This window comes from Tamandua tetradactyla, chromosome 25, assembly GCF_023851605.1.
Source record: "Tamandua tetradactyla isolate mTamTet1 chromosome 25, mTamTet1.pri, whole genome shotgun sequence".
Classification (NCBI taxonomy): Eukaryota; Metazoa; Chordata; class Mammalia; order Pilosa; family Myrmecophagidae; genus Tamandua; species Tamandua tetradactyla.
This window is the reverse complement of record NC_135351.1, coordinates 5084852-5110289: the sequence shown is the minus strand read 5'-3', so window position 1 is coordinate 5110289 and position 25438 is coordinate 5084852. Positions and strand designations below refer to the sequence as shown.

At 46.0% G+C, this 25438-nt stretch overlaps 2 protein-coding genes across 3 annotated transcripts in view; one reads left to right on the top strand and one right to left on the bottom strand.

Annotated features, from left to right (window-relative positions):
- Nucleotides 1-17751: 17751 nt before the first annotated feature.
- Nucleotides 17752-22623, top strand: TUBB2A (tubulin beta 2A class IIa). The gene is made up of 4 exons (XM_077143545.1): nt 17752-17882; nt 19134-19242; nt 19570-19680; nt 20418-22623. Exons 1-4 carry the CDS (start codon nt 17826-17828, stop codon nt 21476-21478), a joined length of 1338 nt encoding a protein of 445 aa, XP_076999660.1. The 5' UTR covers nt 17752-17825; the 3' UTR covers nt 21479-22623.
- Nucleotides 21984-25438, bottom strand: part of BPHL (biphenyl hydrolase like) — a 36973-nt gene continuing 33518 nt past the window's right edge. For both annotated transcript variants that reach the window (XM_077143546.1, XM_077143547.1), the window contains exon 7: nt 21984-22399. In XM_077143546.1, coding sequence (XP_076999661.1) covers nt 22312-22399 — 88 coding nt within the window. In that variant the 3' untranslated portion in view covers nt 21984-22311. The remainder of the gene's footprint in view (nt 22400-25438) is intronic.

The following is a 25438-nucleotide window of genomic DNA, read 5'->3' as shown; positions in this document are numbered from 1 at the left end:
CACATTTTATCATCAATACCAGTATTATCATAGACCCGTTTACATAAGGTAGGTAAATCTTACCAACAGGGCCAGTATCATACTATATTGCGATATGATAACCCAACAAATAAAAGTCAAAAGATACTGGCACATTAGTAGAGTCTTGCTTATGCACAAATAACTAGTCCAGTCCATCATATGAGAAAAATGTGTCCTAGATGAATACCAGTCAGCTTTGCAACCTTCCAAACTCAGATTCCAAAACTCAGTGGTCTTCACGCTTTCGGGCGTCTGGTAAGTTGGACTAAAAGACAATAGGGTCTTCTCCAAGTTTCTCTTAAGTCACCAGTATAAATATTTATTTCCTTGCACAACCCATTTTTTTCATTCATTAACCCTCTGCTACTATGTTTCTTTTCTCCATTTATCATTTGACTTTACTCAAACTTTTCCACCTCTGGAGGGCATGTCTTGGTTCAGAGTGCAAATGGCAGCAGTAATCGGGCAAGTGCTTCTCCTCGATCTCCTCCCATCCACACAGGGTAAGGGTACAGAGCTATGAGCTCTCATGACTGCTGGGCAAGACAGCAGCATTCACCATCAACTCCAATTTTGAAGGAGAGGGTGTGGTAGATTGGAGTTGGTATATACCCATGAAAAGACCTATTGCAGGTGGGAACTTTTGGTTAGGCTATTTCAACTGAGTTGTGCCCCAGCCCACTCAAGGTGAGTCTTAATCCATCACTGGAATCCTTTGTGAGAAGACAAAAGGCAGGTAAAGCAGGAGAGCACAGACAGAAATGCCCCAGAGACATTTTGGAGAGAGCCATTGAAACCAGAACCCAGGAGAGAAAGAGCAGCAGATGTTACTATGAGCCTTCTTGTGTGACAGAAGAATGTCAGCAGCCTTTCCTCAGAGAAGGTATCTTCCTCTTGATGCCTTAATTTGGACATTTTCATGGTCCAAGAGCTATAAATTTGTAACCTAATAAATCCCCATTGAAAAAGCCAACCCATTCCTGGTACATTACATTCTGGCAGCTTTAGCAAACTTAAACAGGGGATGAAGGCGCAGTGTGCCCCATTGGGCCCTTAGAAATTCTGGCATAAACGCTTAAAGTTATCATTACAGTTTGTTTAAGGAAGTATCCCTCTTTCCAGCTCTTGTGTTTGTGCTCTGGTCCCAGGACAACTCTATGAGGTAAGAAAAGGAAAATTGAGGTAAAGTGGGAAAGAAGAAAAAAATAGGTGAGACAATAAGGGAAATAATTGTCTAAGTCATACCAGCATCTTCCCCTGTCCTGCCTTCCCCAGATTCCCCCAGAGAAGCAGAACGATCTAATCTAGTGGGGTCCCTCCTTTGGGTGCCCTCAATGTGAGCATGAGCACACACTCGTGAAGACATGTGTGATGGTTTGAAGCTATCTGTACCCCAAGAAAGATCCTGTTCTTAAAGCTAATCCATTCCCATGGAGGTGGACTCATCGTAAGTAGGATCTTTTGGAGAGTAGGATCTTAAGTTAAGATGTGACCCACCTCTTTCATGGTGGGTCTTAATCCTCCTACTAGAGTCCTTTCTAAGGATGAAAACCAGAAAGAAAGTCAGAGAAGTTGAGAGAGAAAATAGTTGAGACAGAGCAGCCAGAAGCTGGAAGCAATAGGAAGAAGCTGGAAACCCAGGAGAAGAGGGACCACAATTGTGCGTCATCCCCTGTGACAGAGGAGCTGAGGGTCACTGGCAGCTGGTCTTCAGAGAGAAAGCATCATCTGTTGATGCTTGGATTTGGACATTTTCACAGCCTCAGAATGGTAAGCTTGTAAGCTAATAAATCCCCATTGTAAAAGCCAACCCATTTCTGGTACATTGCATTTCATCAGCTTTAGCAAATTAAAACAGCAGATAAGTCAGCTTTTCATGCATTTGTCTCCTCCCCTGTCCCCCATTTTAGGCAACAAAAGTCTCAATTGCCTAGTACAATTCCCTATCAAGCCATCACTCTGAGGGTAAAGGGTTGCCTTGATCTGAAGAAATATGATTCCATTGGTTCAAATTGGTACAATATCTTCTGTTCCAGTCCTTTTATGGTACTTTGAGCATTTACATCTACCACCAGGTAAGCAATGCAGTAGTAAGTGTCTGTTGCTGTCAGGACCCATTTATAGCCTCTCAGGGCTATAGGCTCTCAGTCTGACTCGTTAGCTACATGCAGGACCTTCCAGTTGGGAAACTGCCCTGAAGCCCTCTTCAGTTTCTGTCTCTCTTGTTGGCACAGAGAACAATTCTTAATGGCATTGTGTGCCTCATAGGGAGAAAGAGTACTATTAAAATTTCATCCCTTCCCTGTTTTGCTATAGTACTGCCATGTCCACTTGTTTCAGGGGTCCGGGTAGCTGCCCAAGCAAGTTTACCAGGATATCCCCTTATTGATTCCAATCCCTTTCAGTTCTGGAAGGGAGTTCTTCTGATGGTACCAACATGTCCTAACTAAATGCACCCCTTGAATTCCCCTAGTGACTTCCACAGAGCCATCTGGACATCTTCTAAATAGACCAGTTCTCCGCGGCCCTTCTGCATGACCATAAAGCCAGGTCATTGGCCACATCCATGCATTGGTCAAAATCCAAACATAGGGGCAAACAGCACACAGTTTAGCCCACTGAGCTGACTGCTTTTAGTTTCCTCAGAGAGATAACTCTCTGTTCACCTTGGAACTGCCATCCACAAACCAAACAGTTTTGGTTCCTCAACAGAGAGTTGTTTATAGGGTAGTAGCCAAGTGGCAAAATGTGACCCAAAGCCCCTGCCCTACATCAGGTGGTCGGTCTGTCTGGTGTGGCCAGCCTCTACCCTAAGGCAGTTTAGTATGGCCTGCCCCCACCCTAAATCACATTTTTAGACCATGCAGCGTAATACAAAACCCACAAGAAACACATCCACTCCTATTGGGCATTGATATTCCAAGGGCTTAAAGATTACCCAGAAGCCAAGGGCAAACTAAACCTATTTCCAGGCAAGGTTAAATTCTTTACTACACACAGAAACTTTGTATTTTTTTAGACCTCCCTCAGTACTTTACAGAATATATGGCCAATGCATATTTGCTGGACTATTTTTGCTAATATGCATTAATTTTTATTTTCAACTACCTTTTTTTCCTGAATGAAGTTATAGAATTTACTATAACTTTTTCTCTTTCATTCTGCTGAGATGGGATAAGCATGTATGATGAATTTATCCCTCTAATTCCCTCTTATCCTCTCATTATCTAGAGAATCTTCTCCCTGTTGCTGCCCTCTCTGACCCCTCTTACTGACAGCTGTCTCTCCCCATGAATGGAAGCAGCTGCTGAGCCAAGGGTCATCCTGGGTTTGGGGCCCATGGTCCAGAAGAAGGGTACAAGGTTTGGGTGGGTATGACCTTGGTTCTACAAATGGTCTTCCATGGGGTGGGGCATGGCCAGAAGAAGGGAAGGCATCAGCGGACAAACAGACAACAAGGAGAAACTTCTACTCCCACCATAACTCTGATCATTGAAGAGGTATATGTTACTGGGAAAACACTGGGCACCTTGAAAAAAAGAAGTATTTTAGAGTTTATGATGGTCACTCAATTATGTTCAGAGTGAAAAGAACAAGGAGGCCATGTTGGCAGACAATGTAAAGAATCCTTAGTATCATGGACCAATTCCCACTTCTATAATGTGTTGAGTAGTCTTGGACTAGTTGCTTACACTCTCTGGGCATTGGTCACTTCCTTTGTAAATAGGGATAATAATAGCACTTATCTCACGGGATGTATCAAATTGTATTTTTGAAAGGTGGCTGAACAATATTTATCCCATGTTCTTCTTACAAGGTGGTCTCAACTTTCCACCATCCAGAGGTCAGCTCTATGCTCCCTCCCATTGGGCCTGGATGGACCTTTGTAACTAACTGCCTCAATCAGCAGATCCACCATGAAAGTGGCTTGAAGCTCTATGGACCTCAGAAAAGATCATGTTCCTTTAATCCATTGCTGCGGGCATAGACTTAGCGCAGGTGGTACCTTTTGATTAGGTGATGTCAGTTAATGCATGCCCTAGGTGGGTCTTAATCCTCTTACTGGAATACTTTATAAGAGAATAAAAGACAGAGATAAGACCCTGAAAAAGTTGCCGAGGAAAAAGTCAGAGAACTTTAGAGAGAAGAACACACAGAAGGTAAGAGACCCAGAAGCTAAAAGGGAAACACATGCAGAAACTCAGAGAAGAAACCGCCAAAGCCAGAAGATGGAAGAAATAAAACCTGGGAGAGAAGGGAGAGACAGAAGATGTCACCATGTGCCTTCCCATGTGACAGAGGAGCTGAGGATGCTGGCTGCCAGTCTTCAGAGTCCAGATATCATCCTGCTGATGCCCTAATTTTGGACATTTTTACAGCCTCGGAACTGTAAACTTGTTAAGCTAATAAATCCCCATCGTTACTCATTAGAAAACTAAAACAGCATGCCTTTGAGACTAGGCAACACGTCTTCTGCTTGGCTCTCTGTCTCTCTTGGCATGCTTGCATTGGGAACCCACCCCTCACGTTGCAAGGAGGCCCAGATGACAGGGAGAGGCCACATACGTGTTGTGGGTGACAGCCTCAGCCAGTTCTTGGTCAATGGGCAGTATCAGCTGCCCAGTGAGTGAATGAGACTTGAGAAGATTCCAGCTATCAGCCTCTATCTTCCAACTGAGGCCTGTTTCCAACAGACAAACCATTCCCCATTATGCCCTGTCTGAATTCCTGACCCACAGAGTGGGAGAGATAATAAATGATTAATTTTAAACCACTAAGTTTGGGACGTTTTGTTACACGGCAATAGATGACAAACAGAAAAGATGTGAGGGTTGCTTAATACATATGACATACTTAGGACAATGTGTGGCACCCAGTAAGTAGTCAATAAGTGTTGCTTCCTTTTTTTTTTCCTTCGGAGAACAATTTTTATACTGTAAAAGATAGCTGATAATTTATAAGACAAAGATGGAAGCCCCAACTGGGTAAGTAATTATGAGAAAGAACCTATTGGCTTTAAACAATTTAAGGCTCCTGGGTCTGGCTGAATTACATCCCAGGGAGAAGCTGTAGGTGTTCACAGGTCTACTTTGAGAATTTCTGCTACTGACCTGGTACCAGTATAGGAAAAAGACTTAGTTCTCAAAGGTGGGGAGGAAACACAAGCTAAAACCCAGGTGAGCTTCATAGCATAAGTTATTTAAGCATCTTAACTGGGAATTGGTTGTATCCAGGAGCCAGCATGAAGGGCTATCTGTTGGAATACCAAAGACCTCTGTTGATTTTATTGAAGATGTAAGTAGAAAACTCACAATGTGTGGATTTTGGAATGTTGTTGAATTTGAAAGAATATCAACATGGACTGCAGGTTCTGTAGTTGGGCGTTTTAGAGTCTGGGTCTCAGTTCTGCCACGTATGAAGACTCATTTTGGGTAAATTAAGTAAGCTCTTACATGCTGGCCGCCAGTCACCCTGTTTTCCTTCTGTCAAAGTGGACAACAGCATCCACCTTGAAGGGTTTTGTGAAATTAAATGAGAAAATGTTTGTAACATTCTCTGTCTGGCACATGCTAGATTTCCACAACATGTAAATTATCATTACTGTTTTTCCATTATTCATGGGGTAGTCTGTGATTTCATGTTATGGAAAGTCAGAAGATTTATGACAACAGCTGTGACTCCAATTAAAAATGCGAAACAGGTGTCCAACTGCTTAGACCCCTTGCAATGGCCAAACGAGGTGGCCAAGCTTAAGGAAAAAGCACATAAAGGTGACGGAGCCCCAGAAACGAAAGGAAATTCCCTGATGGCTGATAAACATGCTGAACTGGCTGCTTAGGAAGCTGCTACACTCTTGCCTCAGTAAGACAAGGTCTTAAATCTACTCAGCTGACCACCTGACCCTCTAATGGAGGAACTGAAAATCTTCCCATTGAAAGCCTCTGGTAGATGCAATCCTGGACATGGTGAGGAAGGAGTCCAAGAACTGCTATTGTCTGCAGGGTTTCCAGCTGACCCACTGGCTGGGGGAAGTGACATGGGGTCTGATACGGGCACACAGCTCATCAATAAGATCTGGGTCAGTGTCATGCCCTGGCCCCAGATGTTGGACACAGTGGTGAAGCCCTACAATGCCACCCTCTCCATCCATCAGCTGGTGGAGAACATGGTTGAGACCTACTGCATCGACAATGAGGCACTGTCGGACATCTGCTTCCGCACCCTGAAACTCACCCAACCCAACCCACGGGGACCTCAACCACCTAACTGTATCACCACCTGCCTGCTGTTCCTGGGCCAGCTGAACGCGGACTTGAGCAAGCTGGCTATGAACATGGTGCCCCTCCCCCACATGCATTTTTTCATGCCCAGCTTTGCCTTCTTGACCAGCTGGGGCAGCCAGCAGTACTGGGCGCTGACCGTGCCCAAGCTCACCCAGCAGAAGTTGTCCCCTTCCTGAGAATCCAAGTATTAATGGCAGAGGGATGGGAGGGGTGAGAAGTTTCTTAGCAGCCAGGCAAAGAACAAAGGTATATGGCTTTTAAACCAGGAAAGCTTGATATGAGTTGGCAGGAGACTAAGGCTGCCCCAAAGCTGAATTAATAATAGTTTTCAATCAAGAACCTGCAAAGGGAGCCTTTAACTTCAGTCAGAACTAATGAGAACATATTTTGGCCTTTCTCATTTAGTTCTGAATGTAATTTCTCCCTAGATGATAAGGGACTCACATGCTGGTTTCATGAAGGGGGTGGGGGAGTTCCAGGAAGGGATGGGGAATGCTTAGCTAGTGAAAAAGGACTCTTGGGGCCCATAAAAACTGTGGATCCCTGAAAGGAATCACAGAGAAGACACATGTGGTCAGTTCAAGGAGTAGATGAGGCTAATCATGCAACGCCACATTGATGGATGGAGAACTTTCTAAGCAAATTCTTTGCAGCAGATCCTTCCTTTGTTCTTTCCTAGTTCCCAATGCCCAAATGGTGCTTCTGGGATGGGCTTCCTAATAAACTACGTGTACTCAAATCTTCCTCTCAGGGTCTGCTTCTGGGGAAACTCAAGCTAAGACTCTCATCAAAGATGAAATGGTAGATTCGTTGTCTATTGTTTTGTAATAACTTGCCACAAATTTAGTGGCTTTCTGGTATGCTGAGTCCCAACGAATGGTATTCCTGAAATCCTTAAACGAATACCCAGGCCTCTATTTGAGGCACTATAAAAGTTTCACTTACTAAATTCATTTTTCCGAAATTTAAAACTTCAAGAATGTTCCTAGACCAGGTAGGCCCTGAAACCCAGAGGTACCAGTCTCTGCAAGAATATCAGCAGTTGCATTCCCCTACCCTGTAATGTCAACACCCGTCTTCAACATGAAGAAGTTAGAACGTCATTGCCCAACTATCCCTGAAGATTGGGAGAAGGATCAAATGAGAGTGAGGAGTTGTAACAGAGCAGATAGAATTTAACAAATGACTGTGTCTCCTGAATCATTATACAGGTATTTCTTGTTGATCTCTGGCGTGTTAGAACAACTAGAGGGAATCCCTGACATTGTGGAACCGTAACCCTTACCCTACTTTGAAATTTGTGCAATAACTACTTGTTAATCTGTACTTTGAAATTTATTACTTTTCTGTCACTTTTCTGTATATATGTTATACTTCACAATAAAAAAATGCTTTAAAAAATTTAGTGGCTTCAAGAACACAAATTTATCATCCTTCCCTTTCCACAGTGAGAGGCTTCATTTGGGACCACAAACCTGATGGGCCCAGGCTGCCTTGTCACCTGGAACTCAGAATCCTTTTCCACGCTCACTGGTTGTTGGCAGAATTCACCACGTTGCAGTTGTGGGTCTGGGGTCCTTGCTCTCTCACTGACTGTTGACCAGGGCCTGTCCTCAGCTGTTTCTTGCCACATGCCCCAGTCTGTAACATGGTAATAGCTGCTTCAAGGCCAGGGGGAGGCTGTCTCTGCAAAATGCTGTGCTTTTCAAGGGCTCGCCTAATCAGGTCAGACCCACCTTAGATAATCTCCACATCCATAGGTCAACTGATTTGGAACGTTAATCACATCTTCGAAACACATCACAGCTGCCCCTAGACTAGTGTTTGATTGAATAATTGGGAGGAGGTGTGTGTGCATGAGGGGTGAATCTTGGGGGCATTTTAGGATTCAGAAGATCATAGATGCAAAGAGTGAAATGAACATGGTGTTTGGAATCAGATGAACCTGTGTTCTTTCTTACACTGATTTCTCTCTTAATAGCTGTATGGCCTTGGGCAGGTATTTAAATCTCTTTGAGCCTGAGCATCTTAATCCAGAAAATGGTGAGAACGATACTAACTGCAAAGGGTTATTAGGAGGATTCAATGAAAGAAAATATGTAAACTACCTGTCACATAATAGGGAAATAATTTGTAAATGGTTTTGTAGTTAGCACTCTGTCAAGAAAGGAATTCAGGGATCCGCAAATTTCTTCTTGTCAGGGATTCTGCAAAGGAGAACTGTGGTGGTCTGAAGCTGTATGTACCCTACAAAGATATGCTCTTAAAGTTAATCCACTCCAATGGGTAGGACCTTTTGATGAGTTAAGGTGTAGCCCACCTAATTAAGAATGGGTCTTAATCTTCTTACTGGACTCCTTTATGTTGGACCCCTAGCTTCCAAAACAGTGAGGCAAGTTTCCATTGTTTAAGCAAACCCATTGTGTGGTACTTGTCATAGCATTGTTAGCAAACTAAGAAGCCTCATTCATTACAAAATGATCTTAAAAGTCATCCATTCCTCAATGTGCTCAGTATGCAAGTATTCCGTGAGTTAACAAATGTTTAACTTTGAAACACCCAGTACATAGATTCTATCCTGTCACTCTCTCCTTTCTTGCCCTGGTGTGCGCACACGTGCGAGCAACCAAGCTGTTCTTGTTCCGTGAGCCACCTGCTGGCCAGGGAGGGGAAAAACTGACCGAAGACCTCTTCCTCACCACCTCCATTTCCTCCCAGTTGTGCACACAGCATGCTCCTCCCTCTACTCTTTCAACTTTCACAGCTGTGTTAAACCTCTCTCAGATTATGTATTTCCAAATATTCGCCTCCATCTTCTTTAATCTCCTCATTTCTTAGTTATTTAAAAAATTCTCATCTATTTATGAGCCTACACACTGTTACTTTTGGAGGCACTACCTCATGAAATATATTGAAATATTTAAACATTTATTTTGTAAACTTTTTTCTTTACTTATAATTTATATATAATGGTGTAAAAGTTGAGTTGTATTTAACCAATTGACATGAATGTTCTAAAGACATTTAAGTGAATATTTATTTGGCTGGCAGTTTTCTTTTCACATTTTGAAGTCATTTCCTTCCCTTCCCCAAGATATCATTTTCTTAGGTCTTGAAAACTAGTAAACCTGATGCCTGTTGTGCTCAATGGTGAAACTGACCTTGCTGATAAGTTTTAAAGAGTGGACATACCAAATGTTTGTTCTAATTAAGAAAAATAAATCGGACCTCACCTTTAGGGGCCTGTTGGGACTTTAATTTAGTTATAGGTCTTGAAGAAAAGATGGATAATTGGGGTGGGTCATGAAAAGAATTAGAAGTATTTTCAAGCCTACTACCTCCAGGGCATTCCATTGCAGTTTCATCTGGTGAAACAGGATTAATTGCTCCAGGCAGGAGTGAGGGCTGTTTCCCCAGGGGAGATGGTTACAGTTTAGCAGACACTGAAGGGTTACATTTCTTTAGGTGGAGTTTGGATGGTTGACTCCTTTGGGTGGACTGAAGCTGTTTTCTCCCAGGAGGCTGGAGGTTGGGGAGCTCTTTTTGTAGGGCAGGCTGTGAAGCTGGCAACGCCAATGAAAGGTCTCAAACTCTACAGGAGAGGCTCACTGGCTGAAGAAGCAGTGAAAATTCTCTCTCCTCCCTTAAAGGTCTTCAACTGGTTGGCCCAAATGCAACTGATTATCTTGTTTGCAGAGGCTTGCCCTTAGTTGAGCACAGATGTAATCAGCCACAGATGTAATCAACTGAGTGATGATTTAATACACCAGCCTTCTTGTTATGAACTATCCTTGCAGCAACAGTTAGGCCAGTGCTTGCATCACCAGGAAAAGGGGCACCATCCCCTGGCCAAGTTGACACCTACACCTAATTGTAAGGCCTGGCCCGGCAGCCCCCAGCTGGAAGGCCCCCACCGGAGCTAAAACCGTGAACATCCGGGCATATGGTTGTTTAAACTCAGCCAATCAGCACCTGCCCTGACAAACAAAGGACCCTCCCTGCACACGGCCCACAGCTATGCACCCGGCCCTAAAGCGTGGGAAACTCCTAACCTATCACAGGAAGCCCCATAGGCAAGGTCAGCACTTCCCACTAGCTAGCCTATATCTAACCCTGCTGCTCCTAGGGGAGCGCAATTTCCCCGCATTCTGGGCACCTGGACCCGGGAACCTCGCCCGGGACAATAAAATTTTAAACTTGGACTCAGTTTCTCTGATTTCTCGGTTGGCTACCATTAAAAACCTGACACTAATCATCACAGCAAACTATATTACGTAAGCATGAAACTATGAGTGCTCAACAAAATTTAGTGTCATCAAATAATAAATTTAACAAAATTAACCCATTACATATTTAAAATGATGCCTAGCATTATTTTTGTACTTCCTGACAATTAGGCATAAATAATAACTGATTGTAAACGTCATAGTGTTTTTATACATTCAATCAGATATTTCAGGGATTTAATCAAGAAGCAAAGGAAAGAAACCCCAAACCAAGAACCCATGTGGGGGCGTCTCTGAAAACCCCTGGTTGTGTAACTGAGGGTGACTCAAGAGACTGGGTTTTTCTATACCTTCAACACCCTAGGACCAAGAAATGCTTTTCAAAAAATGTACCTCAATAATATTTTAGAATTTTTTTAAAAAAGGCACTTCATATTTTGAGTGACTCTTCCTCCCAGGTATTTTATGAGTTGGGTGGTGGTTGATTTTTTTTGTTGTTGTTCATGTTGCAAAGAGCATTGTTTAGGAAGTTTTATAGAGCACGGTGTGGGTGAGAAAGGGAGGGGGTGGCTTCTGTATTACAGGCTAACATCCAGGCAGTGCGGAATGGGGGTGCTGGTTAAGGAATGGAATCCTTTCCGGGGGAACCCAGCTGGACGGATGGGGTAGTAATAGGGAGAGAAGGCTGAGAGGTATTAGGCACACTGGTAGGTGGGCAGCCCTGCTGGGTCAACCCCATGGGGTCACAGCTCTCCCTCCTCCCCTGCTGGGGCTTATTTGCTTTAATTAGAAGGCAGAACTACTAGGCTCTCTACATCCTCACTGGCTCCCCAACTCAAGGAGGAAAATGTTGGAGCTAACCTTTTTGTAATTGCCATTTCACCTTAAAAGTGAAACGGAACCAACTTGAGCTTTGAAGCTTCCAAGAAAAAAATGACTGGCACCCTTTCTGTAGCCTTTGAACTGAGGTCTGGCCAGATGGAGAACAGCGTGTGTGGCCCCACCCCAATTCCTTGGCAACCCAGATGATGGTGAAGTATGAAAGAGGCCTGTGTGCAGAAAATAGATGGAGAGGGAGCCAGCCAGCTGAAAAGTGCCCAGAGCAGGCAGGCTTTCTCAGCTCTCCCAGCCTCCAGGGGGTGGTTCTGCATCCATCCTCCACCTCTCTGTTGTTCTCTAAATCTTCAGGGTCTGCTGCGGGAAAGAGTGTTCACGTCTACACCACCATCTTTCCTCGTCACAGATAACGAGGTTCTTGTGTCCAAGGAACCATGGGGCACAAAGGAGGGAGATTTTCTGCCACAGAAGGACATCACAAAGAAACTGACATTGAAGCTGAGTCCCGATTTATGGAGAAGAGCTCCCGGGAAGGAAGGAAAAAGAGGCAGGGAGGGAATAATATCCATTGTGATGACTAAGGTTTCTGTAACACTTGCTATTGTGTCAGGTGGTTCTCCAAGCACTTTCACGTATTCATTCATTCAGGCCTTTCAACCCCAGGAGGTAAGTACTTAATCATCCCACTTGGCAGGAAGGCAACTGAGGACCAGAGAGGTTAAGCAACTTGCCTGAAGTCACACAGCTAATAAACAGCAGAGGGAGGATTTGCACCTTCTCCATCCACCTGTAGGCTCTTAATTTCTTAACCTCAGGGAATGGGGCTGGGCTGTGGTGGGGCTGGGTGGGGATTCACTCCGGTCACGTGAAATGTCTTAGTCATGTGAAGCAGAGAGAGTTTGTTCCGAGAATTCCGTGTGGCCCAGATAAGTTTATGGGGTGACTGACAGAAGTTGGGAGAAGGTGACATGTGTCTGATACTCCATGAGATTATGTCTGATTTAAGTAAGGGCATAAGAAAAGATAGTATTTCTTTATTCTTAATGTCAAAGGCAAAAATAATGAAAATTATGTTTAAAAGGAACAAACAAAAGCACCTAAATAACCCATGAATAGGAATGAAAAGGAAGATAATACATCAAAACATCAACAGTGAAAACAATACACACCTAGAGAATACTAGATATGTGTGCTAGGTTAAATTAACTCCCCTCCCCCTCCCCCGGAATCCTCTACTTTCTATCTCTATGGATTTGTTTACGTATTTCATGTCAGGGGTCTCATGCAATGTGTGTCCTTTTGTGTCTGGCTTCTAACATTCAGCATAGTGATTTCAAGGTTCAGTCATGTTGTACATGCATCAAGACTTCATTCCTTTTTATGGCTGCATAATATTCCATTGTGTGTATATACACATTTTGTTTATCCTATTCATCCATTGATGGACATGGTTTTTTTCCCGCCTTTTGGCAGTTGTGAATAATACTGCTATGAAGATTGGTGAACTGTTCGAATTGCTATTTTCAATTCTTTGGGGTATAGCCCTAGAAGTACGATTGCTTCTGAAGTTTTGTAAACATTTGTTTCTCTTGAAGAACAATGAAACCTCAAGAACCATCCCAGCAATAAAATTGTGTTGATTGCTATGGAACAGTCTCACATCCTATTTGTTTGTGGCCTCTGAGAAAGTCCAGGGAGCTATATACCCCCAACTTTCCTATGAAACATGCCTAAAATGACCTGTCTGCTCCTGCAACCGTCAGCATACATTTCCAGGTTTTAAGTAAAAGCATTTCTTGATGAAGAATTTTGGTTCAAGTATTTCAGGTGCTGCCTGTTTTTAAAAGACTATCTGATATAAAACAGTCTGAACCCCTATTTAATTTAACATAAAGATGTACAACCCACCAAAGTGTATATCATTTTGTATCAGATGACAGTAGTAATTGAGAGTAAATAGGTAGTGAAGTTTTTCAGGCACCTTCTGGAATGTGCCATGTCCCAGGATGTGTCATTTTTGGACAATTGTCGATCTGGGTCTTTCAAAACTAAAGCTATCACTCCCGGCCAGATGTCAAATTCTCATTTATGCTACATCCCAATAAAAATGTAAATATGTAGGTATACGTGTATGTGTATTTAAGGCACACATAAACTATATAAATGCTTATTACATGAATATTTTATTAGGAAATTTGGAAAATGCTAAAGAGCACACATATCTAGTATTCTCTAGGTGTGTATTGTTTTCACTGTTGATGTTTTGATGTATTATCTTCCTTTTCATTCCTATTCATGGGTTATTTAGGTGCTTTTGTTTGTTCCTTTTAAACATAATTTTCATTATTTTTGCCTTTGACATTAAGAATAAAGAAATACTATCTTTTCTTATGCCCTTACTTAAATCAGACATAATCTCATGGAGTATCAGACACATGTCACCTTCTCCCAACTTCTGTCAGTCACCCCATAAACTTATCTGGGCCACACGGAATTCTCGGAACAAACTCTCTCTGCTTCACATGACTAAGACATTTCACGTGACCGGAGTGAATCCCCACCCAGCCCCACCACAGCCCAGCCCCATTCCCTGAGGTTAAGAAATTAAGAGCCTACAGGTGGATGGAGAAGGTGCAAATCCTCCCTCTGCTGTTTATTAGCTGTGTGACTTCAGGCAAGTTGCTTAACCTCTCTTACCTCTCTTGCTGTACCTCTTAATGGGTACAGAGTTTCTGTTTGGGATGACGAAGAAACTTTGATAACAGACAATGGTGATGGTGGCACAACATTGTAAATGCAACTAATGCCATTGAACTGTTCACTTAAAAGGTTTGAAATGGCAAATTTTATGATATATATATATATGTGGTGTGTATATATATTTACCAAAATAAAATTTAAAATAACTTAGACCAATGAAATATGTCTCAACTAGATCATATCTAGATCACCTCTAGACATGGCATTGATTTAACAGTATATACAATCCTCGTAATACTATGTGTCCATAGGACCCTTTTCACTAGACCCCTATCCCTAGAACATTTCTAATGGGCCCTCTGAATGCAAGAGAGGAGAGAGAGCATACAGAGAAGATAAGATCCTGCATCCTCTTGTCAAAGACAGACACAGCCAGCCAAACCTGTTACTCGGAATTCAGTCCTTCCCACTCTAGTCTGAAGTTGTCTTCATCATTCCCAAATGCCTTCAGGGTAGGGGTGGTGAGCTCGAATGCTTAGTGACATCAGGTCTAGAGCAGGAAATGACATGTGGCAGCAGGACATCGTCTCTGTTCGGTACCCTCCCCCGGCACCCTTGCCCAGGAGCACGAGAGCTGTTCCTTTTTAGAAACAGAGATAGAGAAAAGGAGAGCGAGTGAAAGACAACCTTGCAACAGGACATTTTCTAGAGAATCAGTTGGCTCCGCTTCCTCCTGTGATTATCTGCCTCCGTGCAGTACAAAATAGCCTTGCTTTGTTTGTGACAGCCTGGTGGTGTCTGGAATATGTGCAACTGTGCAGGGCAGGACTCACCGCCTTCAGATGAGTCACGCTTAGCCGGGCAGGCAGGATTTATAAATTTGCGTCTGTGTTTCTCTGATTATATGCTGAGAGACACCAGGGGGCTGGCGCTGGGGGAGGTGAGGGTGAACGAGTCAACGGGGCTGGGATGTACCATGGGTGGCAGGAGGAGGTAAATTTGGGGAGAACACTGGCTGCTGGTAATCCAGAAAGCCGATAATCTACAGTGCCTGGCCTGCCCTAACAATGCTGCCATTTGTTTATCTACCGCCCCGTTCCCCAAATGCCCCCTTCACAGCCCGGTCTTATCTTCATGATTTAACAGAAGCAGATTTCCATTTTGCACCTTGGGTCCTAGAGGTCAGAGAGGTGACGTGATTTGCTTACGGGGACCCAGCTAGGAAGAAGCTGAGTGGGCAGCTCTACCAGACCCATCTAGGGCTCTACATATTGGGGGGGGGGAGGGATGGGGGGGCTAGGCAATTCCATGTCCTCATTATCATCCTCTTCTCCTGCTCGGTCCCCATATTCCCACATTGAACAAAACAACACTGGCCAAGAGGCAATTCCCTCCAGAAAAATCTTCGTTGAACTGCGTAGTCGGTGCAGCATTCTGGGAGCAGGGCACGTCCCTGGAGAGGCTCCGGACTGCAACTGGTCCAAGGGCTAAAGATGCTGGGGCCAACGGGGAGGCCAGGTGGGATGTCCAGGGAGGATCCGGTGGCATGGGGAGGTGCTGAGGTCAGAGGGGAGAGTGGAAGAGAAAGCACCAGAAGGCCATCCCCGGGCTGCCAGGGGATCCTGTGCCATCTGGGAGGGGCTAGGAGGGCCTGGGCAAAAGGGTAAGGAGAGGCATGACATTACCCAAGAGGCTGCTTACAGATGACTGCATTTAGCTTACACCTCTGAGGTGCGCCAACTATAACACGGCAAATGGGATGAATATTATTTATAATTACAGCATTGCCTGGGGTTTTATGGGGAAATTTTTCCTTCATAAACATGGTGTGCTTTCATACGCAGCTTCTCATTTCCTACTCACAAGGTCGGCTTGGGGGTACCTATAATTATCATCATTTTATAGCGGGAGAAACTGAACCCAGAGAGGAGAGGTGGGTGTGTTGGGGTGGGGGGCAGTGAGAAGCAAAAGCAGTTGCCAGGCCCCTGTCCATGCTCCACCCAAGTCTTTCAGATTCAGCCAAGCCTTCTTCCTTCATTTACTAGCGTTGGGGCTAGTCACCTCTAACCCTCCTTTCTCAGCTGAAAAATTGGGGAGATAACAATGCTTTCTTACAGCACAGGCTCAATGGAAATAGAATGCCCTCCACGTGTGTCATTTTAAATTTTCTAGCAGCTGCAGCTTCTAAAGTTAAAAGAAACAAGTGAATTGAAAGGAAATAAATATAATTGTGAAGAAACCAGTTTGAATTAACAATGGATTCAGCTGTAAATAAAGGCAAACCCAACTAATGGTAGTAAAGGTTGATTTTTCACAAAATCAAAAGGATTTAGTCACATGTGTTTTCACTTCTTTCTTAAAAAACTGTATGGCTGGTGTGTACAACAAAGTTTGTTATGCACTCTGCTTTTTTTTCCCCTGCATTTTAAGGGAAAAAAAAAAAGAAGTGAATGAGTTGAAGTTGAGAAAAAAAAAAAAAGAAACAAGTGCAATCACTTTCAAAACAAGTGCAATCACTTTCAGTATATGCACAAAGCTCATTTTGATATGTAATCAATATAAAAAATGAGGAATGGAATAATCCGGTGTGTGTGTGTGTGTGTGTGTGTGTATGTCTGCGTGCGCGTGTGCGCATGCATGTTTCGCATTGAAAACAGATCTCAGCTCAAACTAGCCACATGTAAGCGCTCACGAGGCCAGCGCAGGTCCATAAGGCTGTCGTCAGGAAGGGGACAGAGTACGCCAAGCTCAGGGACATTGGCTTATTACTTCCTCTGTCTCTCACGCGCGCACACACACACGCGCGCGCGCCCACACATTCACGCAGAATTTTCCCCTTTTAAGTCGCCCTTCCAGAACCCAAGAGGCCAAAGCAAACATGTGACAAACCTCTCGTCCTCCGAACCTCGTCCTCCGAAGTCCCCTTCCCCAGCCCCTCCCAAGTCCACCACCCTCCTCCTTTACAGCTTCCCCATCCCCACCCCCACTCCCACCTTACCTCCTCGCTGTCCTCACCTCTTCCTTCCCGGGGGTGGGGTCCCTCCCCGCCCCCCTCCCCGGGGGTCCCTTCCGTTCCCAGCCCCCAGAGTCTCACGCCCCCCCCCGCCCCCCAGCATCTTTACGCGCCGCGAATCCCCACCGGGAATAGACACGGTGGGAGGCTGGGAGGGAGGGACCCGCCGGGGACTCAGGGACCATAGCGAACAGCTGTAGACCCCACTGTAACCCGCGTCGGTTCCGCGCTTCCTACTCCACAGAGGGTCCTCGACGCCCCTCCCCGACCCCCCGGAGGCGAGGGTCCTGTTTGGAGGCAGCCCCCCACTCCCACCTCATGCCCGGGTTCCGGGACCTCATCTTCGGCCCCTCCGGGGGTCCAGAGGGACCGGAAAGGGCTGAGGTCTGCGGCCTTTCCCGGGGAGCCAGCGCGGGGACCGAGGCGGCGCCCCAGGACTGGGGACGGGGCGGCTGGCAGGCCCTAGGTTCGGACGGCCCTTAGCCGCGAGGCACCGGCCTGGGCACCCCCTCCCGGCCTGAGGACGCCCCCGCCGCGCCCCGGCTCCCCCTCGCGGCGCCGCAGTCCCCCCGCCCCGCCGCCGCGCCCAATTACCTCACTCCCCGAGCGGGGGGCGGGCCCAGTTCGCCGGCCGCTATAAAAGGGCGGCCGCGGCGGCGCGCGGGGTTACTGCGCCCGCGAGCCAGCCGGTCCCCGCACGCCGACAGCTCCGAGGCCAGCCACCCCCGCTCCGCAGCCGGCACCATGCGCGAGATCGTGCACATCCAGGCGGGCCAGTGCGGCAACCAGATCGGCGCCAAGGTGGGCGCGCCGCGCGGGGTCCGGGAGGGCGGCCGGGTGAGAGGGGCGGAGGCCGGGGAAAGGGGCTGAGGAGACCGCGGAATGTGAAGCTGGGGGGCTCGACCAGGGGCGCTCGGTGGCCGAGGTGGGCGCGTGGCTCAGTCTGGCCGCCGGGCGGGGCCCCGGAACCCCCTTGACCTGTCCGGGTGTGCAGTGCGTGGCGCGTGGTAACCCAGACCCTCTGAAGTCCCCTTCGGACACGTCCTTTTTGCTTGGGGTAGTGGGCATTCCCCTGTGATTTGGACAGGGGCTAGCATCCTATTTATCCGGTGTCCTCAAGATGGCATTTAATTTGTATATTTCTGTCTCTCGTTTGAATGAAAAAAAAAATGCTATGTCATTGGGGTGACAGATCTTATAGAGAGGCTTCTTGGTTGCTCACCCAGAAAAGGATGCTGGATACAGTCTCTTAATATGGGCACTGATGTCTGGAAAGTGTGACATATAATGTGAGAGGCTCGCTGAGAATGTGCAGGCGGCCTGTGAGTTACTGGCGGGGTCGGGCGGTGCGCAGCGGGCAGTGGCGCAGGGGTGTGGGCGTGTGTCTGTCTGCGGATGGATGGGGTCTCTTTCAAATCCGCCATATTGCCCACCCCAACCTCCACCCCCTTTCCTGCTGTAAATTCACAATGGAGTCTCCTCCCTCATCGCAGCCAGCTCCTTCTCTCCTCGCCCCCCCACCCCCACCCCAGGCTCCTGCCTGCCCTGCCCTTTCCATTCCCTGCATGGTCAGTGCCTGGAGCGTCAGTATGTAGGTCAGTGAGTGGCGTAAAATTGATGCTTGGAAAGTCTGGGTGGGGTCTAGTGCCAGGAGACATTGATCCTGGGGAGACAGCGGTAGGGCGAGGTGGTCCATCTGCCAGGGCTCATCTTGGGGGCATGCTGCATCTAGCTCTGCGGGGGGTGGGGGTGGGGGAGAGGACAGCGTGTCAGAGCCTCCCCTGCCTTGGCAGTTTCTTCCAGAAGGGGACCTGCAGTGCCCACCCTCCTCCTCCCACTCCCTTCCTTTCAGTCCATCGCCCTAACATGGCCGAAGCTCTGCGGATTTCCAAGCCCTCTGCAGCAGCTGCTGCAGCTATTTTGTCTGTCCAGGACTCCTTAACTCCCTGACCACTATGGCAGCAGCCATAGTGGGAGAAAGAAAAAGGTCATATTGAGGGACAGTTAAGGTGCCAGGCTTATCTGCAATTCCATTTATCTTTTTCATCTCAGTTTTGGGAAGTCATCAGCGATGAGCATGGCATCGACCCCACTGGCAGTTACCATGGCGACAGTGACCTGCAACTGGAGAGAATCAATGTCTACTACAACGAAGCTGCTGGTAATTTCTAGATTTTTTTTTTTTTTTTGTCTAATGAAACTTGCTTTCCATATTGTGATAGGCAAAAATGAACTGGAATAAACATGTGACAAACAACTGCTTCTGGCTATTATTTTAAATGCCCACTGCTAAAAATCCAGATTGCGGCATGTTTGACATGGCTAAACATGCTAATTACCTCCCTTTTTAAAGCAGAAATTCTCCTTTTGTCTCTGATGCTGGAGTGTTCCCTAATGAATTCTGATTTGAAAGCCATGTGGGGAACAGCCTCTCCTGTGATTTCTTTGCCAAAGGCAGGTCTCAGTCCAGTTTTTCTTCCCCTGACAGGTAACAAATATGTACCTCGAGCCATCCTGGTGGATCTGGAACCTGGCACAATGGACTCGGTCAGGTCTGGGCCTTTTGGCCAGATCTTCAGGCCAGATAACTTCGTGTTCGGTGAGTGGTTGGGATCAATTGGAAATGGCTATACGCTTCACTTTCTTTCTAAGAAAACTGACAGTCATGATTCTTAGGAGTTCAACACTGTGGGGAGAACTGTGTCCCAACACACGCCCCAAGTCTTGACCTGACCCCACCTAGACTGCGCCCTTCCTGTCTGGCCACTGTCTAACAGCTCAAAGCAACACTCCAGCCTGGAATGAGTGACTGTAGCTTCTCCATTATGGAGGTGCCTTGTAAGGTTTAGGAATAAAGAGCAATGAAAAGGCTTCAAACATGAGTTAATGGGCTACTAGTAGTTTTCAAAGGCCCATGACAGTAGGTAACCACTGACAGAAGCCAAAGGCCAAAAACCCAGGTTGTGACAGCATAGTTCAGACACCTACTTAGAACCAGTCTTTTCTATCTGATTTTACTGTGCTTCCACCTTTACCTTTTAATTGTACATACTTTAAGGGTGTACATTATGCCTGCATTCTTTCTTAATTTTAAAACCAGTTGGGTTCAATTCAACCTACTTTCTTTTTCATTTACTAACCTCGTATGAACTTTTACTTTATTATGATCCTCAATGTTTTCTGCTACAGAGAAAACTATTTCTTTAGGTTAAAAAAAAAGGGTGTTTAAAGAGAACAATCTGCAAATTGCACTAGTCTTACCTTTTTTCCAGTCAAAATTATACAACTCAGAATTCCTTAGTTTTAGTTTCTGATATTCTCCTTTCCCTCTGGCAGGCCAGAGCGGTGCTGGGAATAACTGGGCAAAGGGCCACTACACTGAGGGAGCTGAGCTGGTGGACTCAGTCCTGGACGTGGTGAGGAAGGAGTCAGAGAGCTGCGACTGTCTGCAGGGCTTCCAGCTGACCCACTCGCTGGGGGGCGGCACGGGCTCCGGGATGGGCACGCTGCTCATCAGCAAGATCCGCGAGGAGTACCCCGACCGCATCATGAACACCTTCAGCGTCATGCCCTCGCCCAAGGTGTCGGACACGGTGGTGGAGCCCTACAACGCCACCCTCTCCGTCCACCAGCTGGTGGAGAACACGGATGAGACCTACTCCATTGACAACGAGGCCCTGTACGACATCTGCTTCCGCACCCTGAAACTGACTACCCCCACCTACGGGGACCTCAACCACCTGGTGTCGGCCACCATGAGCGGCGTCACCACCTGCCTGCGCTTCCCGGGCCAGCTGAACGCGGACCTGCGCAAGCTGGCGGTGAACATGGTGCCCTTCCCCCGCCTGCACTTCTTCATGCCCGGCTTCGCCCCGCTGACCAGCCGGGGCAGCCAGCAGTACCGGGCGCTGACCGTGCCGGAGCTCACCCAGCAGATGTTCGACTCCAAGAACATGATGGCCGCCTGCGACCCCCGCCACGGCCGCTACCTGACGGTGGCTGCCATCTTCCGCGGCCGCATGTCCATGAAGGAGGTGGACGAGCAGATGCTGAACGTGCAGAACAAGAACAGCAGCTACTTCGTGGAGTGGATCCCCAACAACGTGAAGACGGCCGTGTGCGACATCCCGCCCCGGGGCCTGAAGATGTCGGCCACCTTCATCGGCAACAGCACGGCCATCCAGGAGCTGTTCAAGCGCATCTCGGAGCAGTTCACCGCCATGTTCCGGCGCAAGGCCTTCCTGCACTGGTACACGGGCGAGGGCATGGACGAGATGGAGTTCACCGAGGCCGAGAGCAACATGAACGACCTGGTGTCCGAGTACCAGCAGTATCAGGACGCCACCGCCGATGAACAAGGGGAGTTCGAGGAGGAGGAGGGCGAGGATGAGGCGTGAGAACTCAGAATAAATCGTTCATCCTTTGTGAACTTCTGTCGTCCTCAAGCATGGTCTTTTTATTTGTACACTATGGTGCTCAGTTTTGCCTCTGTCAGAAGTCAACACTGTTGATGTAACAATGTGGAGCTCCTCTAAAAATTACAGTATTGTCTGCTAAGATATCTATACTAATAAAAAAGCATGTGTCCCAAATTTATGGTCTCTTTATTCTTGCTTTAAATAAACTGCATTCTCTCATTAAAACCTTCATACGCATATAGTTTCAGAGCTTAGTCACTTTATCAACAATATGGGAGAATGCTCTCCCAAGAGCATTTAAAGAGAATCTTTTAAAAGTGATCCAGGAGTGCTTAGTTTTTTGGGATACATGTAGATCAAGTCCTTTCCTATTTTTCTATTTGATTAATGTGAGAACTACACAGAAAGTGAATGCCTGCATCTCTCAGATAAAAGGTACAGTATAAATTCAAGGTGCTGTAAAACAACACTCTTAGAACAGTAGTAGATGCTCCACCTACAAAGTTTTATTGAAAAGAAATCATGGTAGGAATTTGTTTTTTAAGGCAATGGTAGAAATTTGCAAGAATCAGATTTTAATGTCTGTAGCTATTAAAACTAGAGGATTCACTTACGGGCTCATTATTTTTCCTTGCTGTTCAAACACCCACACATTTGATCAGAGGCCTTTCATAAAGAGGTGTCAGGAGGCTGGGGAGGCCCAGAAGCTGAGGGGGGACCCAGGAGTGGGTGTTTCAAAGGCAGGGGTAACAGGCAACATGTTTGAGCCCCACACCCAAGAATCACCAATACTCAAAAGTTTCGAGACACGTTCACAGTAGGAAGTCTTCTACTAACTGGTTGAATTCATCTGCAAAGCGTAAGTGTAGGTTATGTTTTCCTTGTGGCATCAGATGTAACCTGAAGAAAACAAAAACTTGTGATCAGTGGCTCGTCCATTTAAAAACCTCTCACATTTTGTTTCATGACTACGATTGGGGAAAAAATGGAAGGTAAGTGTGGTAGTTAGATTCAGTTGTCAACTTGGCCAGGTGAAAGCACCTAGTTCTGTTGCTGTGGACATGAGCCAATGGTAGGTGAATCTCATCTGTTGCTAATTACATCCGCAGTCGGCTAGGAGGCGTGTCTGCTGCAATGAGTGACGTTTAACTTAATTGGCTTGTGCTTAAATGAGAGAACGCAATGTAGCACAGTCTAGCAGCTTGGCATTCCTCATCTCAGCACTTGCAGCTCAGCCCGGGCCCTTGGAGATGGAGAAAGAAATCACCCCGGGGAAAGTTGTTGGAACCCAGGGGCCTGGAGAGAAGACTAGCAGAGACCATCCTGTGCCTTCCACGTAAGAAAAGAGCCTCAGTGGAAAGTTAGGTGCCTTTCCTCTGAAGAACCAACAAAATAAATCCCCTTTTATTAAAAGCCAATCCATCTCTGGTGTGTTGCATTCCGGCAGCTAGCAAACTAGAACAGTAAGTAACGTGAACTTTACATGTAACCCCTGGGCAGCTATAACATCAAGTTCTAACATAGGTGGCGATGATTTAGATCACTAAATAGCATAGCACAGTAAACTTGGAATTCCATTGTGCAACCATTGGTTTGACTATCAAGACAGTGAGGAATGTGATCGGATGATTACTTAAAAAAAATCAAATGAAGTTGATATTTAGAGAGAAAGTTGGAAAACTCACAAAAATAAGAAATGTCCAGAACCCACTGGAACAGGCAAGTGTTTCTTGGTGTCTCTAGGGAGTACAGGGGTGCAAATCCATTAACAGCCACCACCAGCCTGCTGTTCAAGATTCTACATCTCCCATTTTTGGACAAGTCACATGTATATTACACAGCATTGACAAGTCTGTATATAAGCTGCTAGACACACTGAAGTATCTTGAGGATTGTGCCTTCTGAAGCAAACCTCACTGTCCTCGTTTGTGTCCTCTTTAATAAAAGTAGCCTCTGAGTTCCACATTTTATTTATTTGCCATAAATGCTCAGAAATAGTAAAAGTTGTAAAGAAATGAAAGCTTTTAGGATTTAAGTGCAAGTTCAAGTTATTTTGTCTGCTATGACAATTGTATATTAAAAGAACTTTTAGGGCAAAATGCTAGTTTGCCACATGGCTTAGCGCTCTGATCTCTCAGCTACTGGGGGTTGAGAACTCCGAGAACCTCGATGAGCACTAGAGATGGCATATGGGGAAAGGGAAATGGGAGATCAGAGCTGTCCTTGAAAAGTTCTGGGCCTCCTGCAACTCAGTCACTGGGGAAGTAAAGGAAAGAACAGATAATCCAGACAACCTACTTGAAAAGAGGATATAGTGTTAGCATTTTTCAGAGGCTCTTGGGGGGCCATTAATAATAACCAGGGAATTCCAAAATCAATTTAATGAATTATAATGAAAAGAAGGATGAGCTACACCACCCAAAGGAAGGATCCCAGTTGCCCTACACAAGGGACAGGTTTTGCAGGGGAGCTCAAGGCCTTTGTTTTTTGTAGATAGAACAGAACCAACTGCCAATGATGCTGAGAAGTCATAGAAGGGCGTGTCTAGGCTAAACTGCATGTCCCGATCTGCTAAGCAGGATTACAAGGCAGGGAACCCTAACCTGCCAAACATGAAATCCTCCTTGGTGGACATCCAAGCTGGTCACCACATCCTCTGCCCCAACCTATGAATCCAGCTGATTCCCTTCCTTGTAGACATTTGGTGCTGTCTGCATCCTTCCTATAGGATTTGCAAGATCTTGGGGGAAATAAAAACAAGCTCCTCTTCATTAAAAATAGGAGAGATCCAATCCCTGTTCTGAGGTATCATTCAGGACTGCATGGACTCTTGATGGATATGTGAAAGAGGTTATGAAGAAAATGGCTCTTCACCTTGATGCTTTCAGTAACCATTTTAAGGCACTCAGAAAACCCTTCTTGTTTAAGTCCCAGGTAGGATTCATTACGCTTAAAACCACTGTGTATTCCTCTTTGGGAATAGTATTGCAATAGACAGGTATTAATATATAGCTGTCAAGACAATGCAGCAACTCTGCTGGTGACCTAGATTCTCACCAAATAACAAAAGGATCTCATCACATGCTCCATGGAGAACAGTTTTCAAACAATCAGATTCTCTAGGAAAATTGTAGAAAGTCCCCACGCCCAAGCACATGGCTCAGGGGGAAACGAAGGAGCCTCTGGGAGGGGCAATGGAGGTTCCCCTTTGCTGTGCAAGACTCATTGCGTTTGGCAGCTTTAGAAAAAGGGAAGTGATTCTAGGTCTTCTGAGGAATGTTTAATTCCATGGTGGTGGTTCCTCTACTTCTGCTTGATATGGTCTTTTACCTTTGAGGTGCCATATGAGAAACAATGGCCCTTTGAGATGACCTTTCCTTCCACCATTCTAACCTTTTACAGTTGCAGCCAGGAGCCACAGATAAGAATGAGGCCCAAGGCTGTAAGGAGTAGACTGTAATATTTTCTTCTTTACTTCTAATATAATAAAATTCTAAATTATTAATCTATGAGCTTATAACATTCCCAGTCTGTGAGCATTATTTTTTAAACTGAAAAACAAAATAGGCTGCTGGTTCTTTCTACTAGGAGTTCTTCCATAAAGAAACTGGACAGTCTTGGAGCAAACTGTCACTTTCTCCTGAGGCCATTCACACCTGGTTGCTGACAACAACCCCATTTTATTCAGAACCTAAGCCTTTTATTTTTCAGGCCAAAAGCACCATCTTTCAAAAAGGCCCTTTATGGCTTGTAGGGGATGCTGGGGAAGAGTACCCACAGTTACCCTGGTCAGCAAGCTCTTCCTTCTCTGCAGAGAGCCAGAGGTACGTGCGAAGGGGAAGAGACTACTCACTGAATTTTCTCCATGGAATTGTGTCTAGAGCATCAGAAAGAAAATGGTTGCAAAGGGTGCTTGGGCAGGGCTGCAGCTTGAAGTGA